The sequence below is a fragment of the Myxine glutinosa genome, chromosome 1, assembly GCF_964187855.1.
Source record: "Myxine glutinosa chromosome 1, kmMyxGlut1.1, whole genome shotgun sequence".
In the NCBI taxonomy this organism is placed as follows: Eukaryota; Metazoa; Chordata; class Myxini; order Myxiniformes; family Myxinidae; genus Myxine; species Myxine glutinosa.
Window position 1 is genome coordinate 240,316,493 of NC_136261.1, and position 16,739 is coordinate 240,333,231.

The 16,739-nt window shown below is 48.0% G+C and overlaps 1 protein-coding gene across 5 annotated transcripts in view; it reads right to left on the reverse strand.

Moving 5' to 3' along the window:
- LMF1 (lipase maturation factor 1) overlaps nucleotides 1-16,739 on the reverse strand; it is a 52,089-nt gene that overhangs the window by 11,304 nt on the left and 24,046 nt on the right. For 3 of the 5 annotated variants that reach the window (XM_068129052.2, XM_068129059.2, XM_068129067.2), the window contains 3 exons: nucleotides 8,179-8,327; nucleotides 7,791-7,856; nucleotides 7,359-7,526 (listed from right to left, as the gene is read on the reverse strand). In XM_068129052.2, the coding sequence (XP_067985153.2) occupies nucleotides 7,359-7,526; nucleotides 7,791-7,856; nucleotides 8,179-8,327 (383 nt within the window). The remainder of the gene's footprint in view (nucleotides 1-7,358; nucleotides 7,527-7,790; nucleotides 7,857-8,178; nucleotides 8,328-16,739) is intronic. The other 2 variants (XM_078785424.1, XM_078785420.1) reach the window with 1 other exon arrangement.

Genomic DNA, 16,739 nt, shown 5'->3' on the forward strand with positions numbered 1-16,739 from the left:
GTCTCGCAACTGACTGGTCGAAGGATGGGATTGGCTTCTGGCTCCTCCAAAAACACTGCAGATGCCCTGGTGAAACCCCACAGTGCTGCCCCGATGGCTGGAAAATCACCCTTGCTGGAGGCCGCTTCACCCATGCAGCGGAGTCGCGCTATGCTCCGATAGAGGGTGAAGCTCTAGCAGTGGCGGACAGCCTGGAAAAAGTAAAGTATTTTGTGTTGGGATGCAAGAACCTGATTATTGCCGTCGATCACAAGCCCTTAATCAAGCTTCTTGGTGACAGACGATTAGAGGACATCCATAACACGCGGCTTGCCAACTTGAAAGAAAGGACCCTAGCATATCGTTTCCGAATTATCCACATCCCGGGAAAACGACACTGCGTACCAGATGCGATTTCACGACATCCGTCGGGTGCTAGACCATCGGAACGACTGCCACTGGTGGATGACATTTCCTCCATTATGGATGTGGCCACATCGACTACACTAAGACAGCACACCTTGACTGGGCTGTGGACCACAGATGACGACACTGGCATGGAAATGGCTATTTCTATGGCAGCCATCAAGACACTCGATTCTGTGCGGTCCGTCACTTGGGACGATGTTCGGGACGAAACAGCAAGTGACACTCAGATGCTGCAGTTACTCAATTCTATTGAGCAGGGTCTACCTGCCAGTCGGGACGATTTCCCTGTGTCCATTTTGGAATACTTTCCCTTCCGTGAACACCTCTACACTATTGATGGCATAGTGGTCTACAAGGGGAGGATTATCATCCCACCGAAGCTACGGAAGCTTGTCCTTGAGAATCTTCATGCTGCTCACCAAGGAGTCACGGCTATGACCACCCGGGCCAGCAGCTCGATCTTTTGGCCTGGAATCACTCCCCAGATTCATGAGATGCGCAATCGCTGCTCACACTGCAATCGGATGGCCCCATCGCAACCAAGCGCTCCACCTACAGCCTCAGCTGAACCTGCCTACCCTTTCCAGTACGTTTGTTCAGATTACTTTCATCACAAGGGTCGGAGTTATTTGGTCACCGTTGATCGTTACTCTAATTGGCCAATCATTCAGCTAACAACTGGCGGGGCACAAGGCCTAGTGAAATGTCTGCGGTCGAACTTCGCCACTTATGGTATCCCCGACGAATTGGCATCTGACTGTGGGCCAGAATTCACGGCACATGACACCCAAGACTTCTTGCGTCGGTGGGGCATTAACCATCGGTTGTCATCCACTGCCTTCCCACACAGCAACTGTCGTGCCGAGATCGCAGTCAAAACATCGAAAAGAATGATCACCGATAACACTGGTTCCAATGGTGAACTAGACACTGATCGGTTCCAACGTGCAATACTCCAGTACCGGAATGCACCGGATCAGGACACTGGGTTGTCTCCAGCCATGGTCATCTTCAAGAGGCCAGTCAAGGACTTCATACCCATCATCCCAGGCAGATACTTGCCATCGGACACCTGGCGGGAAACACGCAACAATCGTGAGGAAGCTTTGCGCATTCGGCATGCCAGGGAGATCGAAAGACTCTCTGAACACACGACAAAACTACCTCCACTGGCCGTCGGGGACCATGTCCGGATCCAGAACCAGACCGGCCTGGAACCACGAAAATGGGACCGGACCGGAACCGTGATTGAGGTAAAACAATTTGATCAATACGTTGTCAAGGTGGATGGCTCCGGAAGAATCACTCTCCGGAATCGTAAGTTCCTGCGACGTTTTACGCCTTTCAGCATGACAACTCCCACTACGACTGGCAAAAGTGGCATGCTGCCAACCGTTATGCCAAGTGTTATGCCAATCGTACCGAAATCCTTAATGTCTGGTACCCTACCCATCGCCGCTCCAAGAGTCTGTCTCAATCCTGTTACCACTCCCCAGAAGGGTGAACCCCAACATGTCATTGCGCCGGGCTTACCATCACAGACACTCCGCTCCACCACCGCGATGACACCACCCGCGAGAGTCGCTAACCAACCACATGTGCAGACCACCGCCACACCTCCACGGTCACTGCCTATTTCTGCCCCCTTGACGGTTCGGGTGATGATGGACCAGCTGGAGGGGACTCCGGCGTCGGACAGGGCGATAGTGAACCACCCACCGGAGACTCCCACAATTAGTCTAGTAGGAAGACTAGGTCCCCCTGCACCCCCCGGAGATATACTTCTAATCAGTGTTTCTAGATTGGAAAAAATGTGTAGAAAATGACTAGCTATGGCCCCAAGCTGAAAAAATGTCCCACATACCATTTTTATGCAAATTACTGCTGCAAATTTTATGCAAAATTATGCAAATTTTATGCAAATTTTTGATGAGGAGTAGAGTTGAGGGGTCTTTGAGGGCTTCATCGAGGTGCTCTCGGTTGCAAGACTGGGTCATTCTGAGAAGCACAGCAGGGTCAGAGATCATGATGTTCTCCTCCTCAGTGAATCTCTCCATCAACAGCCTCTCCATTGCCTCACACACTGTTTTGAGGCAAAAGAGGGACTTTGCGTAGGCCTTTCCACTGAGAACACCTTTGAGAGATCCACTTGTTACTAGTTGTGCCTCAAAGAGAATCTCTGCATATCCAGAACCACGCATCTTGTGTCCAGTGAGCATCCCGATGTAGTTCATGGATGTGTGGAAGGGTCCAATCGTTACTACATGACTAGCAAATTCATTTGGCCAGCGCCAGATGATGGGAAGGGCTTTCATGCAGACACCCAGATCAAATGTATTCAGGACCCATCTCTGACCCACCTCAGCAGTTGCTGCCTCGGAACGCTTCAGTAGCTCACGAACAACTGCGTTGTCTGTGATCGGTTGGTGGATAGGCGTGCAGTAGTCGACTGTTGATTTGCTGGGTGGGGGAGAACCAGTTGCAGAGGTGAAACCCCCTAGCCCAGGCACAGGCTGCAGGCCATTGCCATGCCATGCAGGCACCAGGCACAGACCGATCACAGACAACGCAGTTGTTCGTGAGCTACTGAAGCGTTCCGAGGCAGCAACTGCTGAGGTGGGTCAGAGATGGGTCCTGAATACATTTGATCTGGGTGTCTGCATGAAAGCCCTTCCCATCATCTGGCGCTGGCCAAATGAATTTGCTAGTCATGTAGTAACGATTGGACCCTTCCACACATCCATGAACTACATCGGGATGCTCACTGGACACAAGATGCGTGGTTCTGGATATGCAGAGATTCTCTTTGAGGCACAACTAGTAACAAGTGGATCTCTCAAAGGTGTTCTCAGTGGAAAGGCCTACGCAAAGTCCCTCTTTTGCCTCAAAACAGTGTGTGAGGCAATGGAGAGGCTGTTGATGGAGAGATTCACTGAGGAGGAGAACATCATGATCTCTGACCCTGCTGTGCTTCTCAGAATGACCCAGTCTTGCAACCGAGAGCACCTCGATGAAGCCCTCAAAGACCCCTCAACTCTACTCCTCATCAAAAATTTGCATAAAATTTGCATAATTTTGCATAAAATTTGCAGCAGTAATTTGCATAAAAATGGTATGTGGGACATTTTTTCAGCTTGGGGCCATAGCTAGTCATTTTCTACACATTTTTTCCAATCTAGAAACACTGATTAGAAGTATATCTCCGGGGGGTGCAGGTGGACCTAGTCTTCCTACTAGACTAAATGGACCAGGAAATTACGAACTGCCCTCAGAGGACTCCGACGATTGATCGGGTGGTGACGGGCCGCCCGAAGCGAATTATCAAACCACCAGCCCGATTCAATTCAGAGGAATATCAATTATAAGCTCATGTGATCCTTTTTCTCGGTCTCCAGTTTCGTTCTATTCTGTGTCACAATTGAACGTTTTTGGGAAAGGGAGATAGACAACTCTTGTATGGTGCTGTTCTCTATTGCGTTCTCATCTTGTGTAATACTGCGCATTGTTATTTGCATATTCTGTATCTATTATCTTATTCTAATATCTACCATCGCTTTCTTTGTCTTGCAGATTGATTGTTCATCGTTGTTGCTAATAAACCTGCATTCAATTGATACATTCTTGTTTAAGCCGGAAGTAAAATATGTTTCAGGAAATTACCGAGATATTTCTTCGTTTTTTTTATTAGTTATGTACACTTTAAATAGGTTTATTTGAAATCTTTAATTTTCACAATGTAATATATTTGTCATTTGATGATGACGAGACACTTCCTCTTGACTCGTGACAATTCATGCGTTGCGTGGAAACTTCCATTTCCAAAATGAATGACACAGTCGATGAAGAACGACTCGGTGTCAGCAACGCGGGAAAATGCAGAGATATATTTTTTAAAATACACCATAACACCGCCCAACAGCCAACAAGAATCATACACCGCCCAACATGACACAGACAGCAACATGTCGACATTATCGCTTTTTCTTTACACCGAGTGAACCGAGCCGAACCGAATACACCGAGTGAATTCACCGAGCAAATTTCATCCAATTCCACCGAGTTTCATGAAACCGAGAGATATTTCTTCGTTTTTATTTTATTCGTTACCAGCAGAAGGACCCAGCGTTCCCGGGCGGGGGAGGGGGGAAGGGCACGTACACTTTAAACATGTATATACATGTGGGATGTGGGATATATACATGTGGGACATGTGTACGTGTGTGTACGTGTGTGTGTGTATATATGTGTGTGGATGTGTATGTAGGCTAACCCCCGCTCTAGCAGGGAAAATGGCCTTAAAATGCATGTTGTTGTTGTATGTGTATATATATATATGTCTGTGTGTGTGTGTATGTGTGTATATGTGTCTGTACGTGTGTGTGTCTGTTTTTGTGTATGTGTATATGTGTGTGTGTGTGTGTGTGTGTGTGTGTGTGTGTGTGTGTGTGTGTGTGTGTGGAGATGTATATATGTGTATAATGTGCATATATGTGTATATGTGGATACATATGTGTATACATATTTGCATATGTGCATATGTGTATATGTGTCTGTACGTGTGTGTGTGTGTGTGTGTGTGTGTGTGTGTGTGTGTGTGTGTGTGTGTGTGTATGTAAACATGGGCCGGTGGGTGTGTAAAGTGTGAGGAGGTATTGGAGAGGAAAATGCAGAGATATATTTTTTAAAATCGCGCCATGATGATAAACGAAAATACACCGCCTAAAATAACAGTCGACATATATTTAAAATTCGTCACACACATCCATGCCCGTGGGATTCCCACGGGTGGGAATCCCACGGGCATGGATGAATGAATGAATATGAATGATCGTTTTAAGGCCATTTTCCCCGCTAGAGCGGGGGTTAGCCTTGCGGGCCCCATGACAATCATGGTTCCCTGTTTGAGGCAATGTTTTTATGGCCGGATGCCCTTCCTGACGCCAACCCTTGGTCACGCTCTTACCGCAGGGATACGGTGTAATGTGTGTGACATGCACAGACATATGTATATACATGTATATATATATGTGTATATACATGTGCATGTGCATGTGCATGTGTATATACACTGTATATACATGTGACATGCACTGCGCTCTTACCGCAGGGATACGGTGTAATGTGTGTGACATACACAGACATATATATACACATACAACAACAACATGTCACATGTATATACAGCAGGGATACGGTTGGGCATGGATGTGTGTGACATTTCGACATATTGAGTTAGATGCTGCGCCTGCACACAGTTATATAAAATGGTTACTGGCAATTGATCACATCCACAAATGATGTAATCCACACAATTTATGTACTTTACATAACGTTAATCGGAATACATGCCCGTGTAGATGGGAATGACATATAATTCACCGAAAACGCTGAAGCAACCGCATAATATTACGGTGATGTTTAACTCTGAGTGAGAATAGTTCTAAATTTTAAAAACTTTCTTCTGATATTTGTGATTTATTTCAAACAAACTGTATTTCCCATCTACACGGGCATGTATTCCTATTAACGTTATGTAAAGTACATAAATTGTGTGGATTACATCATTTGTGGATGTGATCAATTGCCAGTAACCATTTTATATAACTGAATGTGCAGGTGCAGCATCTAACTCTATGTCGAAATGTCACACACATCCATGCCCGTGGGATTCCCACGGGTGACCCCGCTAGTATTATAATAATATCCAATGTCTGTGTCAGTTTTGCATCTCCTCCCAAACCACTGATTACATAAAGTTGAAAACAGTGCCATATTAATAATCATGGACCCAGGCAGTGCAGTGTCAAAAACAATTTGATTTGGACAAAAGCATGTTCATTATTCACATCGATAAATGTCCAGACAACACAAGCATAAACGATGCTTCGTGTGTGAACTACGCTTCATGTGGCCTGGCGAAAAGTCACAAGACACTACTGATTGGCTGTGTGACGGTAGTTTCACCATGATTGGCTTCTGGCAAGTGACATCGATGCAATGAAATAATTATTTACCGTTTCCTCATTCTTAAAATTTCAAAATTAAAAAAATTATAGCTACAAATGAAGCAAAAAAGTAGGCCTGGGGCCCACTGGCTTGCTTGTGTAAAATATAACGAGTAAACTACCTTCTTTGTTGATACTAGGGCATGCCCGTACTATATATATGCCCGTACTATATATATATCTAAAATTATATCCCCCCCCTCTATTTACATGAAATGGTTTGGTCCATTCGCAACGCCAAAGCGAACGGCGAACGGCTTGCGAGTACGGTGACAACCCCCCCCCCTCTATTTACATGAAATGGTTTGGTCCATTCGCAACGACCACAGAACCCCCCCCTCTATTTACATGAAATGGTTTGGTCCATTCGCAACGCCAAAGCGAACGGCGAACGGCTAAATCGCCATAGCTCGGTAACTACTTGTCCGATTAATTTCAAACCTTGAAAAGGCACATCCTCGGGTCCCCAGCAATATACCTGGCAAGTTTAAAGTATATCGGACCGGTAGTTGTCGAGAAACAGCGGTCACAGACAAACATACATACATACATACATACAAACATACAAACATACAAACATACAAACATACACACAGAGATTACTGGAATTATAGATAGATAACCATTCCTTTTGGGCCGCGAGGCACATAGGGATGCCAAAGCAGTTTCATTGGCTAAGAGTACATTCCTGGACGAGTAGCCAATCCGACGTAAGATTCTTTGTTGATATACCATTCTTAAAATATGTCATTCAACTCTTAATAATTACTGTACAATGAATTTCTTCAAAAGGTATATTTTTAGATTAGTAGGCCATGGGGAGGGGGAGGGGGAGAAGGGGTGAATATTGAGGTTTACATTCAACAAAAGCTGTGAAATTAAATGTTATTGGTTATTGGTTAACACGGTTTCCTCAATAATGGAAAAGAGAATGCGACCTCTAACCTGGAAGAGGATCTGAAGAAGGCCATGGGCAATCCGCATACGTCGGCCAAGCAATAGGAAAAAGGGAACCACCAACTCAATGAAGTGGTTCACCAGAACCTCAAAATTATGAAACCACATGGGTGTCTGATGCATGAAGTACGCCAAAGGATTTGGAACTGGCTGTGTCTGCATACGTGGGAAGCATTTATTAAGACAGCAATGTTGGAAAGAACATCAATAAATGGAAGAAGAAAATCGGGAAAGGTAAATCAAGGTGATCTGATGATGGGTCCATTAAGATAATCAAACTTGGTATAATTTGTGTAATTCTCTTTTAGTGATCTGCAAACAAAAAGGTTAAAGGTACAGACTTAAAGCATGCAACCATTACATGCAGTCTGATGCCAATTGACATGTCATATCCATACCAGATAATTCAAAAACATTTACCTCATAATGATATTTCATGCAGGTGAGGTCATGCCAGCACTTATCCCCTCGGAGTTTAATAAGACCCTGCAAGGGAAAAACAAAGACTACGTTTCAGCCAATTAACTTCAAGCACACGTGCCCAGAGAATAAACATTTTATTATTCACTTGTGCCAAATTTGGCAATTCTAGCGACCCTCGATATCCAATATGTCCACCCTCCCTACCCTAGTGGAACTACATTACAATCGAGCCATTCATATTATCAATTAAGTGGGACTTACGTCAATTACTATAACAAAACAACAAGAAGAAACAAGATCACAGAGGCAGTGATAATCTTCACATGAAGAATGGATCAAAAAAGTGTAACTGTAACCACTTGGGGTCTGTGGTGAGAGTACTAACTGCTCCCAGCATGATGCGGAATATTAGCCAGCGGTAAGCCCAGATGACCATGGCTGGTGGTGGTGTATTGCAAGGCAGCAGCTGCAAGGACATCAAAGGGCACATGAAAATGGCCAGGAAACCAGTCTCAAGCAGCTGAGACTCCCAACCTAAAATATACACGTGATCAAAACAGTTTTAAAAGGTTCAAAAATACATTTGTCATTTGGAAATCAATTTCATTTTACAGACTACAAAATAATATATATATATATATATATATATATATATATATATATATTGTTGCGAATATGGAATTTGGCCTCCATATCCGCTTGTAAATATTCCCCTATTTTCTCCAATACTCCCCAACTTTCCCCAATCCCCCATTCCCTAGTCCCATTGCATGTAAATAACAATCAGTAGAGCCGACCTTCCCCTTATTCCCCCATTAAATGTCGTGCCCAGGTCCACCGCACCACACGTAGCCAACTTTCGGACATCTTCCTAGTTATTCTTAATCTATGTCAGTTAAGGCCTCGTTTCCATTAATTATGACTCTTCGTTGCACCAGAATGTGATTATATGGCATCAGTAGTGAGTTTAGGACCTTTCCCATACCTCCTCCCATCTTCTTCCCCAAACAACAACAATAACAACAACTACAACAACAATTACAACTACAACTACGACTACAACAACAGAGGGGCGGGGAGTGTGCGTCCTCACACCGGCTCGGTTACCCGCCATGACCATACGCTCCACGGCGTTACCCCGAAGGGGCTGGCTGTCAGCTCCTCGTCAGGGGCGGAGCCAGTAACCCCCCCACGCACCCAATGAGAAGCAACGTGCCGATTCCACGAGGCGGAGCTAACGAGCCGAGGGCGTGTCACTCCCCGCCGGATATACGCGGCCCCGCGCCGGATGTGACGTCAGATGCGCCCCCAGCCTGGAGAGAGAAGTCGCCACCCCTCGAGCGCTGCAATACCTCCACCGCATCTCTTAAACTGGACCGTACGTGATCCTGCCCTGAGCCCAGGTGCACTTGGAGCGATCGCTACCCGCTTTCTTTGCCATCAAACCCCGTGTGAGTGAGCCTTGTCCCGTTTATCTGTCGTCCGTTGGGGTTAATATAAGTGTGTTTAAGTGCCCACCTTCCTATGTTTCCCTCTTGTCCCTGTAATCTAAACCTTCCGCATTATTGTAATAACAACCTTTGAGAACCGTATCCCTGGTGTCGTGTCGTATTAATTCCAGCCGTGTGTCTTCTTTTTCCTTCATTGGTCTAGCATAGCGCGACTAGTCAACGTTCGGGCACAATCGGGTAACTTGTGCAGACGTGGTCATACCATAAAACCGCTCGGTAAATAACATCCAAGCCACGTCTGTAACAATTGGTGTCGAGGAGTGAGATTGGACCCGGAGCGCGTTTACGCGCTCGAAATTATAACAGCGAAATTTGATTGTGTTTTACAAAAAAATAAAAATAAAAACCCGAATTTTGAAAGTCGCGCTATGGCGGGTCAAGACGGCTGGGGTCCGGTAGGGGAGAGTGAAGCAGGGTCGATCCAGGACCAAAATGAGGGACAGGAGGAGAGCGAAGCAGTGAGGGCGGCAGGTTCGCAAAATAGCGCCGTCACGCACGAAGAAGCGGGCGCGCAAAATGGCGCCTCGCTGGTCACCGTGCCCGCGACCGAAGTAGCGCCGCTGGGAAGATTGGAACTTTTTTTTATACAAATGACGGCCCTTATGGAAAAGAATAGTGAGCGATTGGAAAACCAAATGGGGGTAATGAGGGACGAAGCGAGGGGTACCAGTGAGGGGTTAGACAAGAAATTTGGGAAGTTAGACAATAATTTTGAGGGGTTAGACAACGGGATAAAAGAAGTGAAAAATGGGTTAATGGGGGTAGAAAATAGAATGGCTGCCCAGGAGAATCAGATAGAGGGAGTGAAAAATGGGTTAGAGGGGTTAGAAAACAGTATGGAAGGCAAATTGAGGGACATGAGGGACCAAGCGGAAAGGGAAGTTAAACAAATGGAGCAGCAGATAGAGGGGGTCAGAATGGGGGTAGAAACCAAACTGGATGCTCACAGGGAGGAAATGGAGCAGATGAGGGTGGCATCTGGGCAGGAGATGCAAGTGATGGGAGAGGAGATCAGAAGAGGAGTGAGTGAGGAGGTCGAAGGAGTGCGCGAGGAGGTGAGGCACTGTAAGGAGCACATGGAGAAGGAGGTGAGAAAGGGGACTGTAAAGTTACAAGGGGGCATAGAGGACCTGACGCAGGAGGTGGAGCAGCTGACGGTGGGACAGACGGAGTTAGTGGAGCAGGTTCAAAGGAACACTGCGGTATTAGGAGGGTTAAAAGCGACACAAAACGACATAAAAAACGACTTGATAGCGACAAAGAGGGAATGTCAGATGGTACGTGAGGGACTGACAACGAGGCTGGACGAGGTGATAGAGGTTATGGAGACGAAGGACCGGCAGGTGAGGACGCACATGGAAACGGTCAAGGTAGCCTTGGAGGATGAGCTTGAGGAGACGTACCGGGGAATAAAAGAGGTGAAGCACAAATTAGAAGAAGTGGAAGAAGGGATGAGCGAAATTAAGAAGCGACGGAGAGGGGATAAGAAAGAGATAAAAGAGGAGATAAAAGAATTGGTCCAAAGTCTGTGTTTGGATCGTGATGATGTGCTCATAAACCGGATGAGGGATTCGCAGGTGATGGAGGAGAAGCGAAGAGGAAGAGGACCCGGTGTAAGTGGTGACCAATATGGTCGTGCGTATGATGCGCCAGGGGATTTAAGGAGCTTGGGGGTCGAGATGGACCCGGGTGTTCGTGAGAGGCCGTTGGTGAAGTGTGCGACAGGTCTGGTGTGCGAAAGAGGAGGTGTGCGAGAAAGTCCGACTCTGGGGTGTGTGAGGAAAAAGTGCGTGCCAAGGAGTGAGGGTGCTGGCGAGAGTGAGTCGGTCGTAGCGTGTGTGCGAGGGAGCACATGGAAGCGCGGGGTGGTGAGTGTTACAGAGGGTGTGACGGGAGAGTGTGCGCAAGAGTGTGCGCGAGAAAGGTGTGTGACGGACAGGTGCATGAGGAAAGAGTGCGCTGTCAGAAGTAAGGAAGAGTGTCCACCTGTGGTGAGTGTTACAGAGGGTGTGACGGGAGAGTGTGCGCAAGAGTGTGCGCGAGAAAGGTGTGTGACGGACAGGTGCATGAGGAAAGAGTGCGCTGTCAGAAGTAAGGAAGAGTGTCCACCTGTGGTGAGTGTTACAGAGGGTGTAACGGGAGAGTGTGCGCGAGAAAGGTGTGTGACGGACAGGTGCATGAGGAAAGAGTGCGCTGTCAGAAGTAAGGAAGAGTGTCCACCTGTGGTGAGTGTTACAGAGGGTGTAACGGGAGAGTGTGCGCGAGAAAGGTGTGTGACGGACAGGTGCATGGGGAAAGAGTGTGCTGTCAAGAGTAAGGGTGAGTGCGTTGTCAGGAATGGAGGTGAAAGTAGTGAGAGTGACATGGAGCGTGAGTTAGTTGTGACAGGTGAGCGAGGATGTACACCTGGGATGGAAGGATGCACACCTGGAATGGTAGAGCGTGAGTGGGAATGCACGCTGGAATTGGTGGTGAGGCACGTGGTTGGGTGTGCGAATGAGGGCACACCTGTGATTGTCACAGAGGAGGTGACCGAGGAGGGGGTGCGAAGCGGTGTATTGGTGAGGTGTGCGAGCAACGAATGTGTGCCAAAGTGTTCGGTGGTCAGGTGTGTGACCAAGGCTGTGAGTGGAATGAGGGTACCTGGGTGTGTAAGGAAAGGTACGAGGAGCATGGGCACGGCTGGATGTGTGAGCAAGGAACGGGCTGCGGGATGTAAGCATGCAGGTGAAGCATCGACGTTAGACGGGGTAGAGTTTAGAACGACTTTTAGCCGAAGCAGGCCCTCGGTGCGTGCCAGGCCTAGCTTTGAACGGCCGCGTCCAGGCTCCACTAGGCGGAGCTGGCAGCCCGATAGAAAGGGTCGTCATGGCGACCACTTTTTGGTGAGACGTGCCGGCAGGTCGAGAGCGGGGCATTGGATGGCTCCGTGCCGAGGTGGTGCGTGGGATCTCGGCACGGGTAAGCCCCCGTCCCTGCACCGAGTGCCGGACGCATCCAGCCGCTGGCACAAAACAACCAGCATCCATTGCTTGGCTTTACGAAGCCGGGCTTTGGACAGGGATTGGCGCACCGAGAGGTATTAGTGAGTAGACTGGGTGATGAGGTTAGTGTTTTGGACCCAAAATTAGAGAAAAACCAAATTTGATGATTGGCAAGGGATTGGCAGTAGTGATTGGCAGATGATGGGCAGTGATTGGCAAATTTTTAATTTGTTGAAATTCGATGTGCGAAATTGGTAGTGAGAGACCCCCGATGTGGTGGGATGGCAAAACCACCATCCTTCCCATGTGTGGGGGGCAAAGGAGCAATAGCTTATGGGGTGTATGGCAGTGAAAACTAGCCCGGGTGGGTTAGGATATTGTGTGTAGGGATCTAGAGAAGATGACCTTAGGTAACGTTAAGATTAGTTAGTGACTGATACCTGTAGTGGGGACGCAGGTAGATTAGTATGGATGATAATGACGAGGGAGCGCAATAGTTTAAAGGGACGACTGGGAAGCGCAAGTTTCAGAAGGGAGTAGTTAGCTGAGATGATGCCGTGTTTGTGAGAATTGAACAGGTGTGATTGCACAGGTGTGCAACTGGACAGGTGTGTGGAGCAGTGTATGAGTAGTGAGTGTGTGGATCAGCGCGAATGCGCTTGGGGAGAGAAGGGTGCAGGTGGCACCAGGTGTGAGAGCACAGGTGTGCAGGTACAGGTGTGTGGAGAGAGTTGGAGTGAGTGGTACGGAGTGGTGTGCATGGTGCGAAGGTGTGGATGGGGGAAGAGTGGACCCCTTTCACGAGTACCCGGGGCGGGTAGTGTAAGTGTTAGGTAGAGGGTGCAGGTACATTGTGGTTGGATATTGGCATTTGTGGTGCGGTTGCAGAATGGTGTTGTGAATGGGTGCATTAGTGTTGTGGAAATGGCTGGGCGTGTAGCCTGTTAGTGTGTGTAGTTGGTTGGGCACTCCACCACTGTGAGGATGTCGGCCAGGTGAGGCCGCAGGTGGGCTCTGGGAGCCGGTAGTTGTGAGTGGGTGCCTGAGGATCCCGGGTGTGGATCGGGCAGCCCAGTGCCAGAGAGGGCACGGAGTGGGGAGAGAGCCAGAGGGCCTTCCCCTGGTAGTTAGGTTAGGGTAAGGAGCAGGTAAGCTCGGAGGCAACTGCAGTGGTGGAGGTGTGCAGGTGGGTAGACCCACTGGGAGAGGTACACGCCGCAGCCCAGAAATTGTACGAGGGCACCGGGAGATGAATCGGGGGAGTGAGACCCCAAATTGAAGAGCACCACAGTTTGGCCAATGGGAATTGGTTTTTAGAACCCATAGTGTAAGAGGGCCAATGGTTTGGCCGGAGAGAGACCCCGGGTAGTGTAAAGTTGTTAAAGTCATTTAGGAAATAGTTAGGATTGATGAACCTGTCGCACCATACGCAGCCACTTACCTGTGGTGATGATGATGACTCCACACCTGTGTTTTCTTTGTTTTGTGCAGGAAATGAGATTGCTGTGAGGATTTGTGAGACGCATCACGACGTGGATGAGACATTGGGGTGATTCCATCTCTCCCTCCCTAGGAGGGACTGATGATGAATTGGTAATGGCAAATTTTGATGTTGAGTTGAAAATGGCAAATTTTGAGGAGAGTTGAAAATGGCAAATTTGATTGGTTAGGAGGGAGAGAAGACGAATTTGGTTTATGGGAGGAACGGGGAAGACAGTAGGGATGTTTGTTGATTTGTAAAGTAGATGTTTATGGGTAGTGTTGTGTTTTGTGGATACAGTAAGGGGTAAGGGAGGGGCCATGTAGGTTACCTGGTGGGGGGGGGGCGTACGATAGGAACGTACCTGTCTCACCTGGTTCCCATGTGCCCCCAGTGTGCATCACCTTACATTGCGTGCACTTTTGCGCCCTTACCACCTTACTCACTTGTCTGCTTCTTTTGTCTCCCACCTCCGAGGATCTGGCTTTGGGGTAGAGAGAGAGGAGAGAGAGGTGCTGGCTGCGCAGTTGTGGGCCTGCACTTTCGCTGTTTGCTGCCGGGATCGATACACCATATGGACCGCAATGTTTGTGGCCACCCACAATGGACCGCAGTTCGTTTGCGGCCAAGCACCACCCGGGGATGGACCTATGGATCAACGTGGCACCTATGCCATACAGGTGAACCACTAATAGTTAACACCACCAAGTGCACCACAAGAAGAGCAAGAGACACCTGCAGGGTTAGGGGTTGTCGAGTTTATTTTTATTCCAATGAACAATGGTGACTGCACCGATTGGCGGTGGGGTGGTGCTTTTGATGCTGGGAAAGGGTGCTCTGCACGTTATTAAAGGCCGTCGGCCACAGAGCACTCGTGGGTTGGTGTATCGATGTTGGCAAGCGCGCTCTCTCTATGCATAACATCTGCATGTGTTCCTCCAAAAACAGGTCCTGGATCGTAGTGTAAATAGCAGCGTAGTCTTGTAAATAATGCTCCCTACCGGCTGTATGTTTAGTTTGAGAATTCTTTCCGGATTCGGTTATCCTGTGGGTGTGTTTCTGTGAGGAGAAGGGTGCAACGTCGCAGGGGGACATATTTACTCATTTGTGAATATCTGTAAAACTGTCGCACTCAGGGTAGAGTTAATAGTAGAGGGAACTACATTGCGTGCCACACTAAAGTAGGTAAAAATTTATCGGGTCGGGACGCCCCGAGGGTAGAGAAGGGTGCAATGTTGCGAATATGGAATTTGGCCTCCATATCCGCTTGTAAATATTCCCCTATTTTCTCCAATACTCCCCAACTTTCCCCAATCCCCCATTCCCTAGTCCCATTGCATGTAAATAACAATCAGTAGAGCCGACCTTCCCCTTATTCCCCCATTAAATGTCGTGCCCAGGTCCACCGCACCACACGTAGCCAACTTTCGGACATCTTCCTAGTTATTCTTAATCTATGTCAGTTAAGGCCTCGTTTCCATTAATTATGACTCTTCGTTGCACCAGAATGTGATTATATGGCATCAGTAGTGAGTTTAGGACCTTTCCCATACCTCCTCCCATCTTCTTCCCCAAACAACAACAATAACAACAACTACAACAACAATTACAACTACAACTACGACTACAACAACAGAGGGGCGGGGAGTGTGCGTCCTCACACCGGCTCGGTTACCCGCCATGACCATACGCTCCACGGCGTTACCCCGAAGGGGCTGGCTGTCAGCTCCTCGTCAGGGGCGGAGCCAGTAACCCCCCCACGCACCCAATGAGAAGCAACGTGCCGATTCCACGAGGCGGAGCTAACGAGCCGAGGGCGTGTCACTCCCCGCCGGATATACGCGGCCCCGCGCCGGATGTGACGTCAGATGCGCCCCCAGCCTGGAGAGAGAAGTCGCCACCCCTCGAGCGCTGCAATACCTCCACCGCATCTCTTAAACTGGACCGTACGTGATCCTGCCCTGAGCCCAGGTGCACCTGGAGCGATCGCTACCCGCTTTCTTTGCCATCAAACCCCGTGTGAGTGAGCCTTGTCCCGTTTATCTGTCGTCCGTTGGGGTTAATATAAGTGTGTTTAAGTGCCCACCTTCCTATGTTTCCCTCTTGTCCCTGTAATCTAAACCTTCCGCATTATTGTAATAACAACCTTTGAGAACCGTATCCCTGGTGTCGTGTCGTATTAATTCCAGCCGTGTGTCTTCTTTTTCCTTCATTGGTCTAGCATAGCGCGACTAGTCAACGTTCGGGCACAATCGGGTAACTTGTGCAGACGTGGTCATACCATAAAACCGCTCGGTAAATAACATCCAAGCCACGTCTGTAACAATATATATATATATATATACAGACTTGGCATTTAATATGGATTATATATTTTTTCTTGACTTGGGTTTACTTTCTTAACTCAGTATATCAATCTGGTGAGTTTCTTTTACACTTTGGTGATTTATTTGTTAAAAGAACCATGTAACTGATTGTCTGTCGCAGCAAGAAGTCAACAACAGGATTATATCACAGGTGGCGTGGCAAAATGTACGGACAGGTGCATTTGATGATTGGCTTCACAGTCGGGTATACAAGGGTTGTTGCGTTCTGTATTAGTGGAAAACAACTGCTACACGTCTCCAAAAGTTATTGCCGCTTCCTCTGGAGATGGTCCGTCAACTCGACAATGCTGTTTGTCATGGAGTGGTGGCTTTACGAAATTACGGCATGAAACAGCGTGCTATTGCTCGGCAGTATGGCATCACTCAAGGTCAGGTGTCATAGATCCTGAAACGAAATGCTCAGAGGGGTGTACCTACTCCAATACCGAGGCCAGGATGTCCCCGCAGAACCACAAGGAGGGATGATCGCCAGCTGCACCGGTTAGTCCGCAATGGCCGGACCAAGTCAGCTAATCGGCTTAGGGCTGAGTGGCAGCAACTGACAAATGTGCCAGTATCCAGAAGGCCAGTCAACCAACGACTGG